Source organism: Chelonia mydas, chromosome 4, assembly GCF_015237465.2.
Source record: "Chelonia mydas isolate rCheMyd1 chromosome 4, rCheMyd1.pri.v2, whole genome shotgun sequence".
NCBI classification, from domain to species: domain Eukaryota; kingdom Metazoa; phylum Chordata; order Testudines; family Cheloniidae; genus Chelonia; species Chelonia mydas.
The window spans coordinates 142080182-142094691 of NC_057852.1; the positions used below are offsets into that span (position 1 = coordinate 142080182).

At 47.4% G+C, this 14510-nt stretch overlaps 1 protein-coding gene across 1 annotated transcript in view; it reads right to left on the reverse strand.

The window, feature by feature from the left end:
* The window catches only part of LOC102936836 (meiosis 1 associated protein), a 52598-nt gene that overhangs the window by 19970 nt on the left and 18118 nt on the right, over positions 1-14510 (reverse strand). Inside the window, exons 3-4 of the mRNA XM_037898598.2 lie at positions 12258-12438; positions 597-770 (exon numbers count right to left, since the gene is read on the reverse strand). Coding sequence (XP_037754526.1) covers positions 597-770; positions 12258-12438 — 355 coding nt within the window. The remainder of the gene's footprint in view (positions 1-596; positions 771-12257; positions 12439-14510) is intronic.

Sequence of the window (14510 nt, forward strand, 5' to 3'; positions counted from 1 at the left end):
GGCACCTCTATGGTGCCAGAATGTAAAGGAGTCTGGTGTAACTAAGGGCATGGCTACACTCGAACCTTCAAAGCGCTGCCGCGGGAGCGCTCCCACAGCAGTGCTTTGAAGTGCGAGTGTGGTCGTGCGCCAGCGCTGGGAGAGAGCTCTTGCAGCGCTCCTGGTACTCCACCTCCACGAGGGGATTAGCTTAAAGCGCTGGGAGCACGGCTCCCAGCATTGAGGCACTGTTTACACTGGCGCTTTGCAGTGCTGTAACTTGCTGCGCTCAGAGGGCTGTTTTTTCACACCCCTGAGTGAGAAAGTTGCAGCGCTGTAAAGTGCCAGTGTAGCCATAGCCTGAGAATCAGACCTGAGACACTTCAGTCCCAATGGTGATGTCTGATAAGCACCTGAAAATGGGGCATTCTAAATCAATTGCCCTTTTCAGCCTCAACTATGGTATTAGCTGCAGCCAACAAGAGAATGCTGGACTCTGTCACTTTGCTGAGTGGTGACTGTGCCCCAGGCTGGTGATTCCACTGCACAGGCCTGTGTGATCTGTGGGCCAGTGAGAGTCAGTGGGCCACAGCTGAAAGGGAGAGAAGATGAAATACTTAGACTTGTCCTGGGGGCAGTGAAGTGACAGAAGTCTCCTGAGGGAAGGAGGAGATGGAGCTGCTCTCTGTCTGTGCCATGATCATGAAGCCAGGTTTTAAAGAAAGTTTCCAAGCTGACAACATCATTCTCTATGGTCTGAAGGTCAATGTCCATCCCCAGGATCACACTGTCTGCGGAAGGAGAGAATTATAGAAATTTAGGACTGGAAGGGATCACCCCCCTGTGCTGAGGCAGGACCAAGTATACCTACACTGCCCCGACAGATGTTTGTCGAAATTATACTAGGACAGTCCCCAAGACTCCGAGGCCCCAGAACCATACGAACCATCTGTCTGTGGCCACTCTGAGCAGGTGTGTTGGTGTCTCAGTGGCTCATGTACTTTCCTTACTCCTGGTTTGTTTGTACCTAAATGGCACCTTCCATCAAAGGTTCTCAATGCACTTCAGAGCTAGCTGTTCGTTTGGTCTCCTGGGGAGGGGACATTCTCCCCATTAGACAGAGGGGCTTGCTGAGGAACAGGGGTTACAGGGTGTAACTGAGGAGCGAATGTGGCCCACTTATTTTAGTTTACTGGTTCTCTGTACACCAAGTGTTGTAGCTCACCATCAGCTTTAAGCCAGGATATCTTAGCACGTCTTGGCCATTTTAGCATCCCCACTGGGGAGCTTCAGGAGACAGAAGTCTTGCACTCCTAGAGCGAGGCTCCACTCACCCCTCTTTTTCCCCACTAATGAGCAGTGGTTCCTGCTCAGCAGGGTTACCCTGCTCAGCACCTCTTCACACACCCAACTTGCACTCAACCCACTCCCCTTCACTTGCCACAGTGGCTTCAGTACCAGCTTCTCTTTCTTGCAGGGAAGCCCAACAGCTGCAGCAAGAGGAGTCCATACCTGAACACAAGGAGTGCTCCCCTAGGCCTCGCTGCTTGTGCACATGCATGCCTCTACACTGCTGGTTATAAGGGCCTTCACCACACCAGCCTGGGATATTTTACGTGGCAAAAAAACCAGTGTTCAGAGCAAAGGTAAAAACACATGCAGATTGTGAGTTCATGGGCTAGAAGTGGCAGTTTTAAAGTAGACTGTATCCATTTAAAGAAAATGTAGGTGAAACAGAAGTAGTACCTAACATGGTCAAAACTCTGTCTCAGCCTCACAACTCCTAAGGAGAGTAGGTATCGTTGCCCTGTTTTACAGATGGGGAAACTGAGGCTGAAAGTTACAAAGGATCTTATAGAGTCAATGACAGAGCTGAAATTAGAACTTAGGTCTTCCTGACTAATGCTGGGCGTAGTCCTCCTATACTGCCCATCAATGGTAGTTTTGAGCCAGGCAGTATTTGTCCTATAACTGCTCAGTTGAAATCACTGTTAGCCTGTTAGCATGCAGTCTCAATCCTGCCCATTTTATAAGAAGGGCTAATCTGATACTTGGATTCAGTGGAAAAATGCGCAGAATTCTGAACTCCAAGCGAGAGTTCTTCAACTGTGCCCCAAACGAAATGGTCAGACTAAATACTGCACACATTCCACTCATCCACATGGAAAATCTACAGTAACTGCAGCAGCATGTATGGTACAGCCGGAGATATACGAGCGTCTAGCAGGGAGCACTTTCCAGGGAGCTACTTGACTCAACTCCAGCAAAGTCAGACACCAAGGATTTCTCTGGTGGCACAACACAAGGCTGCTGTCACTGCCCTGGCTCACCGTGGCAGGGTGGATAAAAATCAATGATTTAAAAAAAAAATAAAAAAAATTGGATTTTTTTAAATTTAAATTGGATTTTTTGATAAAATGCTTTTTGAGGAAAAAACCTATCTAAGGATAGTTTTAATTAAGTACGATACATGAAAGCTCAAAGATATCTCATCATGGAATCGGGATTACAAATTCTAATTCTATAGCAGGGGTCTCAAACTCAAATGACAACGAGGGCCACATGAGGACTAGTGCATTGGCCCGAGGGCTGCATCACTGACACCCCCCCCTTGCTACCCCCCTTGCTACCCCCCCCCTCTACCCCTTCCATGAGGCCCCACCTCTTCCCACCCCTTCCCTGCCCCCATTCCAACCCCTTTCCCAAATCCCCGCCCCTGCCCCAGCTCTTCTCCGCCTCCTCCCCTGAGCGCACGGCTCCCTGCTCCTCCCCCCCTCCCTCCTGGAAAGCTCTAAGTACCGCCAACAGCTGTTTGGCAGCTTGGTGGCGGGAAGCACCTGGAGTTAGGCAAGGGGGGGCACGGGGAGCTTGGCGGGCTGCAGAAAATAATGTGGGAGGGGGTGGGGAGGTGCGGGGAGCTTCGCGGGCCGCAGAAAATAACCCCATGGGCCACATGTTTGAGACCCCTGTTCTATAGTATGAGAGAATATATTCATGTAAAGTTTAAGAAAAGTTTTGTAAATGAGTTCCAATAGTTCATGGATTAGGGACCCAATCTTATGGGGTTCCAGGGGCTTGGGTATAGATTACTTAGGTTAATCTTTCTATCTGCCCAATAGGACTCAGTACTCAGTTTAGAAGATACCATCAGAGATGCTTAGTTTTGCAGTTCTCAAACTGTGGATTTGTGTCTCCAAAGATAACATGCTTGTTAACAGGAAAAATGTTTTTAAATAAATAAATAAGTATTCTATAGAGGTGAGAAATAATAGACCTCAACCCTATTGTCCCTCTGCAAATTTGTGTACACAGAGTCAATCTCTTACTTCTCTCTAAAAGTGCAAAGTTTCAAAAAGTTCAATGAATAGAAGATTGTTGGGCGCGGAATAGATCTGGACAAGGTGAAGTCTGGAGATAAATGTGAGAAGGGAGGGACAAGCAGTAGAAACAAAAGTGACACTGTTTGAGCAGCATATTCCAGAAGTCTTGAGGTCTTTCTGAGTGTAGCCTTCATTGATTTGAGATCTACCATACCATTCTCTCACTAGAAGGGAAAACCTATAATGGCAGCAGGCCGTAAAAGAGACCCAATTTGGGAATCATAGAATATCAGGGTTGGAAGGGATCTCAGAAGGTCATCTAGTCCAACCCCCGGCTCAAAGCAGGACGAATCCCCAACTAAATCATCCCAGCCAGGGCTTTGTAAAGCCTGACCTTAAAAACTTCTAAGGAAGGAGATTCCACCACCTCCCTAGGTAACGCATTCCAGTGTTTCACCACCCTCCTAGTGAAAAAGTTTTTCCTAATATCCAACCTAAACCTCCCCCACTGCAACTTGAGATCATTACTCCTTGTTCTGTCATCTGCTACCACTGAGAACAGTCTAGATCCATCCTCTTTGGAACCCCCTTTCAGGGTGTTGAAAGCAGCTATCAAATCCCCCCTCATTCTTCTCTTCTGCAGACTAAACAATCCCAGTTCCCTCAGCCTCTCCTCATAAGTCCACGTGTTCCTAATCATTTTTGTTGCCCTCCGCTGTACGTTTTCCAATTTTTCCACATCCTTCTTGTAGCGTGGGGCCCAAAACTGGACACACTACTCCAGATGAGGCTTCACCAATGTTGAATAGAGGGGAACGATGATGTCCCTCGATCTGCTGGCAATGCCCCTACTTATACATCCCAAAATGCCATTGGCCTTCTTGACAACAAGGGCACACTGTTGACTCATATCCAGCTTCTCGTCCACTGTAACCCCTAGGTCCTTTTCTGCAGAACTGCTGCCTAGCCATTCGGTCCCTAGTCTGTAGCGGTGCATGGGATACTTCCGTCCTAAGTGCAGGACTCTGTACTTGTCCTTGTTGAACCGCATCAGATTTCTTTTGGCCCAATCCTCTAGTTTGTCTGGGTCCCTCTGTATCCTATCCCTACCCTCCAGCGTATCTACCTCTCCTCCCAGTTTAGTGTCATCTGCAAACTTGCTGAGGGTGCAATCCACACCATCCTCCAGATCATTTATGAAGATATTGAACAAAACCGGCCCGAGGACTGACCCTTGGTTGAAGTTCCTCTACCTGTGGGTAAGACAGGCATGTGTGCAAAATGCAAACAGTGCAACAAAGAAATGCAAGGCCTGGTTGAAACAACATTGCCTGAATGAAACAACATCATGAAAAGTGTTCCTTCTCAGGAGGAAGCTGTGTTGAAGATGATGAAAGGAACATGTATGAACATGTAGGATCTTCAGGTTGGTAAACTTTTTTATTTCATACTTCTTTCTTAAGGACTGCCTGTCTTCCTTCTGGACTATTCTTGAATTCTCATGTTGGAGCAAAAAATATGGTTGTTACTCTATGGTACTATCTTTTTAGATGCAGTTGTGATAAAAAAATAAATAGCTGAAATAGGCAGATCTTCCTTTTACAGTTTCACCTTTAAAGTAGTACTGAGTGTCAGTGAATGCTTCTGTGGCCAGCAGGACCATTAGATAATCTCGTCTGACCTCCTGCAGAGCATAGGCCAGAAAATTCCACCAGTGGTTCCCGCATTAAGCGATTAACCTTGGTTCAGATACAGCAGCTCTTTTAGAAAAGCAACTCATCTTGATTTAAAGACTTGAGGTGATGGTGAATCCACCATGTCCCTAGGTAAGTTGTTCCAATGGTTAATTATTCTCACTTAAAAATTATGCCTTGTATCTAGTCTGAATTTATCACTTCAACTACCAGCCACTGGATTTTGTTCGCCTGTCCTAGATTAAAAAGCCCTCTTCTATCAGAAATCTCTACCCTATGTAGGTACTTGTAAACCACAACCAGCCTCTTTGTTAAAATAAAGAGATTGAGCTGCTTTAGTCTCTTACTATAAGGCATGTTTTCCAGAGATGGACCCATTCTTGTAGCTCTTTTTGGAGCCTTTAGCAATTAGTAAACATCCTTTTAGAGCTATTAGCCCTAGACACAATAGCCAGTAATGGTCTCACTAATGCTGAATATGGAGGTAATACCATGGCCCTATTTCTGCTCACTAGTTCCCTGCTCACACATTGCTGTAGCAACCATTGATAGTAAATGATTTAAACTTGGGCTTTCAAAGCAGTTTATGGGAGTTGGATGCTTAGCTCCCACAGAATGGGAATTTGGGTGCCCAAATCCCTAAGACTCTTTTGAAAACCCCAATCTTAAAAATTAAAGCATGTTCCCAGTTTCTGGCCCAGTAGGAACCAAAGCCTCACAGCAAACTTTCATTTTGACAGACCACAGTTTAGTGCAGCCCTTTCCCCAGCTATGGAGCAAAGCAATCCCTTTCCTGGTCATTATTATTTTATAGTGCCCACAAGTCTGCAGGTGCTGCCTGGGGGCAGGTCTCTGCTCTGAAGAGCTCATAATTAAGGGGTGGAATTGAAGGATAAGTGAGCAGTGTCACAAGCATGCCCAACAGGCCAGCTCCTCCTTTAGGAAGCCTGGATATCAGGTGTTCCTAGCCTGTTTGCCAGAAGTTGGGAATGAGCGTCAGGGGATGGATCACTTGATGATTACCTGTTCTGTTCATTACCCCTGGGGCACCTGGTATTGGCCACTGCCTCAGAAGACAGGATACTGGGCTAGATGGACCTTTGATCTGACCCAGTAGGGCCATTCTTATGTTCTTATGTTGAGGGGTAGAGAGCTGATGACGCTCCTCTCACAGCCCTGCCTGAGATGCTGGGAAATACATTGTCCTCTCTGCAAAGAGACTCCAGGCACCAGGCCCCAGTGAGTGCTTCATTTTGCCTCGGAAGGATACTGAGCATATAATCCTGGTGAACACACATGAGCTGTGCCTTGAGGAGTAAAGCATTGTTGACTGTGTGAGTTCCTTTCTGAGGAGTACCCTGCAGACCGTGCTGCAGGAATGACAGCTCCTCCCCAAGAAGCATGGCACTGGTGAATACTGCAGCTTCTCTCCAAGGAATGCTAAGCACACAGGTTAATGGCAAGCACATGGACTCCTCCTTGATGGAAATTAGTGCCAGAGTGTGTGTGAGCTCCATCCTGAGGCATGCCCAGGAAGAAAGGGCCACAGAAGGATCTGGGCTCCTCTCTGAAGAATACCCTGCATGCACAGCATTGGTGGGTGAGTCAGCTTCTTGCCCATAATGCTGCCAGTTATATTCTCTCCTCTCTGAATAATTCAGAGCTGGTGAATGCACCATCTTATGCTGGAGGAATGATTAATGTTTGGAGCATTGGCTAACATGTCATTCTCCTGGCAGAACAAGAAGTAATGGTCTCAAGTTGCAGTGGGGGAGGTTTAGGTTGGATGTTAGGAAAATCTTTTCCACTAGGAGGGTGGTGAAGCACTGGAATGGGTTACCTCGGGAGGTGGTGGAATCTCCTTCCTTAGAGGTTTTTAAGGCCCAGCTTGATAAAGCCCTGGCTGGGATGATTTAGTTGGGAGTTGATGCTGCTCTGGGCAGGGGGTTGGACTAGATGACCTCCTGAGGTCCCTCCCAACACTGATATTCTATGATTCTATGCTCTGAAATATAGACTGGAGACAACCTTAGCTCTTCAGCAAACAAAGCACTGGGAAATGCACGAGCTTCTCTCTGATAAATGGCATGCGCACACAGTGCTGAGCTACTCCTCTTGGAGTGACGCTGAGTGTGTGCAATTGGGGAATGTTTTCACTCCTCTCTCAATAAACATGAATTGCCTTTCTCTTCTCTAGTAGCAACGCAGCTGCCTATGTACTGTAATTGTGTTGGCAAAACATATTGCCTTAGTAAAAGGAAACTCAACACTGTCTCTTACTAGAAAGAAATGGTGCAGCTGGGCTGAGCTGGCCATACCTCAGTGTAGCAGCTGTAGTGACATGCCACTAATTACATTCCTGAAGAGCAACTACCTACACAAACAGGGCCGGCTCTAGGTTTTTTGCCCAAGCAAAACATTTGCCGCCCCAAGCTCCGAGAGCGCAACTGCCCCAGAACAGAAAAAAGAAAAAAGGTGGCCGGAATGCTGCCCCTGGAATTGTGCCACCCCAAGCACGTGCTTGCTTTGCTGGTACCTAGAGCCGGTCCTGTACCCAGAGCCATTTCCTGTTCATCTATCTGCAAAGCATAAATCTATATTGAGTTTCCCTGACTCACAGAGAGAGAGATGATGGTTCTCCACACTCATGAAGAATCTATTAGCTCTTTAGCCTCTACATTTGCTGTTTCTATGAAAAATGCCCAGGTGGATGAAGCACCTTTCTGGGACATAACTATTTACTCCACTCCCATTAGCAAATGGTTTGGTATGCTCAGTAAAGGTTCCACAAGAGTTACATTAAGGTCCCAGGACAGGGAAAACTCCTGAATGGAGGGGATAGGCACGAACCAGTCCTTCTAGAATATGTCTACATTGCAGGTGAGAGGTGAGATTCCCAGTGCAGGTAGACAGACTCCTGCTAGTCTCACTCAAGCCAGCACCCTGAAACTAGCAGCATGGACATTAAAGCATGGGCAGAATCTCGGGCTACCTGCCCGAGTCAAAGCCTGGCCAACCTTCTGGGTCCAGGCTCAGGTGGCTATGCTGAGCTGATCATAGAATCATAGAATATCAGGGTTGGAAGGAACCTCAGAAGGTCATCTAGTCCAACCCCCTGCTCAAAGCAGGACCGATCCCCAATTAAATCATCCCAGCCAGGGCTTTGTCAAGCCTGACCTTAAAAACTTCTAAGGAGGGAGATTCTACCACCTCCCTAGGTAACGCATTCCAGTGTTTCACCACCCTCCTAGTGAAAAGGTTTTTCCTAATATCCAACCTAAACCTCCCCCACTGCAACTTGAGACCATTACTTCTTGTTCTGTCATCTGCTACCACTGAGAACAGTCTAGAGCCATCCTCTTTGGAACCCCCTTTCAGGGTGTTGAAAGCAGCTATCAAATCCCCCCTCATTCTTCTCTTCCGCAGACTAAACATTCCCAGTTCCCTCAGCCTCTCCTCATAAGTCATGTGTTCCAGTCCCCTCATCATTTTTGTTGCCCTCCGCTGGACTCTTTCCAATTTTTCCACATCCTTCTTGTAGCGTGGGGCTCAAAACTGAACACAGTACTCCAGATGAGGCCTCACCAGTGTCGAATAGAGGGGAACAATCATGTCCCTCGATTTGCTGGCAATGCCCCTACTTATACATCCCAAAATGCCATTGGCCTTCTTGGCAACAAGGGCACACTGATGCCTGTGCTGCACTGTCCACACTGCTGTTTTTTGCACACTAGTGTGAAGTTGTCTACCCATGCTGGGAATGACATCTCCCCGCTGCAGTGTAGATATATCCTTAGAAATTCTGAAACAGTGGAATGAGAGAACATTGTATGAGTTTGAATTGGATGCTAATATGGCAACTAAATGGACCCTGAGAGAGCCAATGGGGAGGCCTTGAAAGTTGAACTGGAGGATGCAATCCAGAATCTTGAAAACAGAAGCTTGTAATGGGCTGAAACCTTGGTTTGAAGCTCAGATGGAAAAATCAGAGGTTATGTAGTGAAGGAAGCTGTTGTCCTTGTCTCATTTGTTGCAGAAGCTGGAATGTGCATCGAGAATGAGGCAGGGGATGGTATGAGACATGGTTGTCTCAGGGTTAAGGCAACTGAACGCCATCCTGGAAAACTGGGTTCTATCCCTGCCTCTGCCCCAGAGTTCCTGTTCGATGCTGGACAAGTCCCTTAAGCCAGAACTCTCAGATGGCCATTAACTGTGTTTTCTCACTTTCTGGCTCCCCAGTGTGAGATACAAGGGGCTAGGTTTTTAGAAGGCCTGAACACTCACAACTGCAATTGAATTAAATTTGAGCTGTGTTTTGAAGATATGAAGTGCAATTAAATGCAAAATACAATGAACAATCAGGCCTTGGGTCTCAATTTGGCACCCAGAATTAGTGGACTCCTTTGATAATTTTGACTTTAAATCTGTGGCTCCGTTCCCCAGCTGTAAAATAGGGATAATACCACCACCTAAGACTGATATGGCGACCACCCGATCCCAGCCAGCTGGGAAAAGGGGGAGGAGAAGACAACAACGACCTAATCTCACAGGGGTGCTGTGAAGATAAATTATTTAATATTTGTGAAGCACATGGGCCTGGATGCACAAACAGAGTTAGATGTTGACACAGACCATCATGGTACTTAGTTTTTAGGCACCTAGAAAAATACTGTGATTCACAAAGCTTGAGTTAGGTGCTGAGGCTCCTATACAACACATGGGGAGAGAGAGGCACCTCACAGTGCAATTCACAGAAGCCAGTAGGCTAAGCAGGGAGCCGCCTAAGCTACTGGGTGGGAGATGGTGACCAGAGAGTGGAGTGCTAAGTGCTATTCCTCTCATGGAGATAGGTGCCTCCCTGCAGCCTGGACTTAGGTGCCTGTCTATTCTAGGAATTCTCAGGTGTGAGCCCTCTCCTGGAGTTAGGTGCCTATGGCACCTGAGGTGGAGAAGGGATTTGAACAGGGATCTGTCACATCTCAGGGGAGTGCTCAAACCATGGGGCTATGGGATATTCTGATGTGGGGACTCCCTCAATCTCTCCTGTTGAAGCTGTTGCACTGATTTAATCCTGAGGTCAAGTGTACCAAATGGGACCAGCACAACGAGACAAGGCAGCCAACCCAGCTCTGCCCAGCCTGATAGACAGAGGTGCTGACTCCGTGGATGCTCCGAGGCTGGAGCACCCAGGAAAAATATAGGGGGTGCTCAGCACCCACCGACAGCCCTGTTGATCAGCAACTCCCCATTCCCCCCCAGCACCTCCTGCCCACCGTGGATCAGCTATTCAGCAGAAGGCAGGAGGTTCTGGGGGAGGGGGCGGAGCAAGGGCAGGAAGAGGTGGGCTGGGGCAGAGTGAGGGTGGGAAGAAGCGTCCGCTGGGCATGCTTTATTGAAACTAACCTGAAAGTGAGGCTTCACTAGAGAGGAAGAGTCCTCAAACATTTAAAGGGACAGGATGTCACACCAAGGTCTCTGTTTTCCACACCCCAAACCTTGTTCAACACTATTTAATGTTGGAGAGTGACAGGGTCATATTAACACCTTTGACTCTTTGGGCCCTTTATTCCAGCTACATTAATACAACAGGGCTCAGGCATACGCTTTTATCAAGTACTTGTGGCACCTTAGAGACTAAGGTGCCACAAGTATTCCTTTTCTTTTTGCGAATACAGACTAAGACGGCTGCTACTCTGCAACTTTTATCAAGAACTTTAATCCACTCCTCTGTCCAGCAGTCCCGGTTTCTCCTATCAAGAGTCACCTGCTAACATTGCTCCCTCTCTGACTGAACTCTGTATTCTTCAGCCACCCAGAAGCTTCCCCTCCGCACAGGTAGTAGACACTTTCAGTGAACACATCAGTTTTGGAACTGTATGGATCAAGCCCTTCCAAACTTCATTTATTTCAACTCACAGTTTATGGTTCTTCCAACTCCTGGCTATATTAAATATTGCAGTGTAATGATACCCTGAATTGTGGGACTTTTATCCTCTTCCTTATTCTTCATTCCCAGCTCTACTGGTAATGGTTAGTGGCGGGAGCTGGAGTGCCTTTTATCTGATCAGGGTGTATTACCATCAAAAAGATGAGCATTCTCCCTAAGGCCTCCTTTCTCAAACAGTGCAGAACCCTGAATAGCTATCCCATTGAAAGGGAAGATCCCTTTAGGACAGACAACTTTTGAGGGGATGGTAGAACAGTGAGCTTGGCTTTCTAAGTGCTTGGTTATATAATTTAGCAGCTCTGGGATGAACAGTACGTGATTTGGTCAACACTGGCATAGTGAGGTGGGTTTGACTGAGTGCAGTCAGGGGTACAGATTGTTGTCTGTAGCAAAATGTGTTCAGCATGTGCTATGCTGCAGCCCAGGTTTGTGAGAGCAGGCAGAGTACAAACCTTTGCTATTGACAAACGCTGCTCACATAACCAGTAATTTCCTCAGGCGAATTTAACTGAAACTTCAACTGCTAATCGGAGATATGAAGGAGTTTGTCAGAGCAAATACCTAAATATGAGAGTGCAATTAATTTGGCCTTCCGTTTCATAAGCTCCTGTCACCAAATTGAGCGGTGGTGCAGGATTTCTCTCGCTGAATATAACTCTTTGAATTGCTTGTTTAGAGAATTGCCTGTACCCATTCACTATGAAAGCAGGAAGCTACAAACAGGAATGAATAGGGATTTCTGGTTCTGCAATTTCTTATTGTTGTTGCTTTAATTTCCATTGCTGAGAATGCCCCTAGAGATTAGGAGGAAGCGTGCTTTAGTAGTACTGCCAGCCAGCCAAAATAACATTTAGCCCCTGGGGCTCTAGTCACTCCTTGGGTTCCACCGAGTAAGTTGTGTTATGTGCCCCTGTTGGCAGAAAATCTGGGACTAGTGCAAGTCACACACAACCCCCTTTGCTGAGAGACCAGGAGCCAGTTAGTGTCACCCAGAAAATGAGAGGGCAGCTGGAGAGGTTGTATGGATGAGGGCATCCAAAAAATGCACTGATTCAGCACATCCTCTGATCAAGCTTTGAAGATGAGTCTCCAAGAGAACCCAAGCCATGAATTAAAGCTGCTCACCCTCTGTGGAGCTCCCTAGGGAGTGCACTGGTACTAAACTTGTCTGCCCTTCCTTGAATGCCTCTGCAACGTCCCACTTGTGAGGTTTGTTACATGCTACTGACGAGCAGCCACTCGTACATTAAAAGGACATTTGGTGATTGTATTGCGCTCCAAATGCATAACCACACTGTGCTCCCTCTCTGCACTTACCATCACTGCTGACCTCTTCCTCAGCATGTATGCGCCACTCCACATCCTCTGACTCCAGCAAGTCTCCTTGTGATATCTCTATGATCTGCAGTTTCCGCAGACTCACCAGGTCTATCTCTCTTAATCCTGTTTCCAGTTGTTTCACCATGTCCTTGCCTGGCTGACTAGTCAAAACTGTAATCTGAAACAGAAGGCACAGATCTAATGCAGTAGCTACCTCCAACTGCCAGAGATATCATGCCCAGATGCTGTTTTAGCAGAATACAGTAACTAGAGAAGCCCCTCTAGTGGGGCTTCTAGAACACCCCCCCCCCCCACCCACATGCAAGAGCAGATGCAGAGGCATTTGGTAAGATCTGGTTTAATGTAAACCAACCTGAACTGGATTTGGGAATTGTAATTTTATTATTATTGCCACCATGCGTGCAGGGAGCCCAAAGAGGCCCATGTGACACCATGGCAAGGTGTGGTGCAGGGATCACTATAATTAAGTGCTGATGTAACCTTGTTTTGCAAAATGGCACTGTTGCCAATTCTTGTGCTTTGATTGTGAGTCGGTGGGAGTTGGTGTATTTCCTAAACATCAACTCCTGAAGTCAGGTGATTACATAAACAACTCTGCTTTCGCTTAAAAAAAAATCCAGTACTCCTAGTTGTGGAGAAAAGCTTGAAAATGTTATGTGAGTGTACCCTGAAAAGTCAAAAATACAGAAGATATACAGAAAGAGCTCAACAATTATTACTTTAAAAGGATTTTTAAGGCAATCTCGGTTTTTGTGGAGCCTGAGTCATGATTTTGGAACGGCTGGAATTGTCAGTACTAAAATGGTTTCTATATTAAGTTACTGTCCCTTTGTGATGGGGTATGCAAACCCCAAACTGGGGCCAGACAAGGTTGAAGGACAGTACTGGGCTCAGGGAGCCCTGCCAAGCATGCTTTAGCTGGAGACCGGGTTGAAAAGGGAGCAGCCTAGCTCAGAGGGAAGGCTGGGAAGAGGACAGACCTACCCTGAAGGCTCCTGACAAAGGGTTTGGAGAAGCCTCCTTGAGGGAACAGGACTCTATGCTGAGCTGGGTTGGGACTGATGGTTTGGTTTCTTTTGTCTCATCTGGGACCAGAGGCTGAGGGAGGGAAGGAAGTAGTGGTAGGAAGTGATCCAGGTAGGGTAACTCAAAGGGCCCCTTCAGAGCCCAAATGCTGCTGATCCTTATAGGGCCCAGGGTTGGAGCCTGGTGGAGTGGGTGAGCCTGGGCTTCCCTACCCTCCCTCCCACCACTGGGTGGGCATTAATCACTAGGCTGCCTAGGCCACCAAGGACCCTCTTACACCCTTTAAGTGGAGCTGCTTCCTAGGAGTGGGAAGGAGTTCAGAGACATTCCATGGCTTTTAGGGGCAGCACGTCAACTGGCAGCAAGGAGCAGTTGCCAGGAGCTCTTGGGAAAGAGCTGAGTTGATTTACCCCCCTGCCCTTTGTTCCAGCTGCTGCTGCCACTTCCCAGAGGAAACAGATGGGTAAAGGCCAGTGCTGTGCTGCCAGAACATGAGCAAAGGGCTCCTCAAATGCTTTCTGGCAGGGGGTTGTGCAGGGAGCAGCTCCCCTCTGGTGGGTGGAGCATGTCCAGTTGGTGACTCGGTCCTGTGATGGGGTGTCCACCCCACACTCCCTCTGAAGGGGTTAATGGCAGCCACGTGGGCCAATTAATCTATTAGGCTGAGAGGAAAGCCCTAACTAGGAGAAGCTCACCTGTGTGAGAACAGGCAGGGCTTCTATAAAGCCACAGAGCTGATAGCAGAAAAGGGGCTACGGAGAAGGAGTCTGCTTTCACTCCCTGGGAGAAGGGAGGTGTGTTTGGGGGCTATAGAGAGAAGTAGCCTGTGGTTTTTCCCTGGGAAGAGGGAGTAGAGAGGCTGAAAAACCCTAGATAAGGGGTGGTGCCAGGGTAGGAAGCAGCCCAGCAGCTAGGTTGGAGACTGAACAGATCTTGGCTGCGTGTTGTAGGGTCCCTGGGCTGGAACCCAGGAACAAACTATCCTAATGTGCAGAAAGAACAGTAAATATGGCAGGCAACCAGCTTGGCTTAACAGAGAAATCTTCAGTGAGCTTAAACCCAAAAAGGAGGCTTACAAGAAGTGGAAACTTGGACAGATGACTAGAGAGGAGTATAAAAATATTGCTTGTGCATGCAGGGGCGTAATCAGGAAGGCCAAAGCACAATTGGAGTTGCAGCTAGCAAGGCATGTGAAAGGCAACA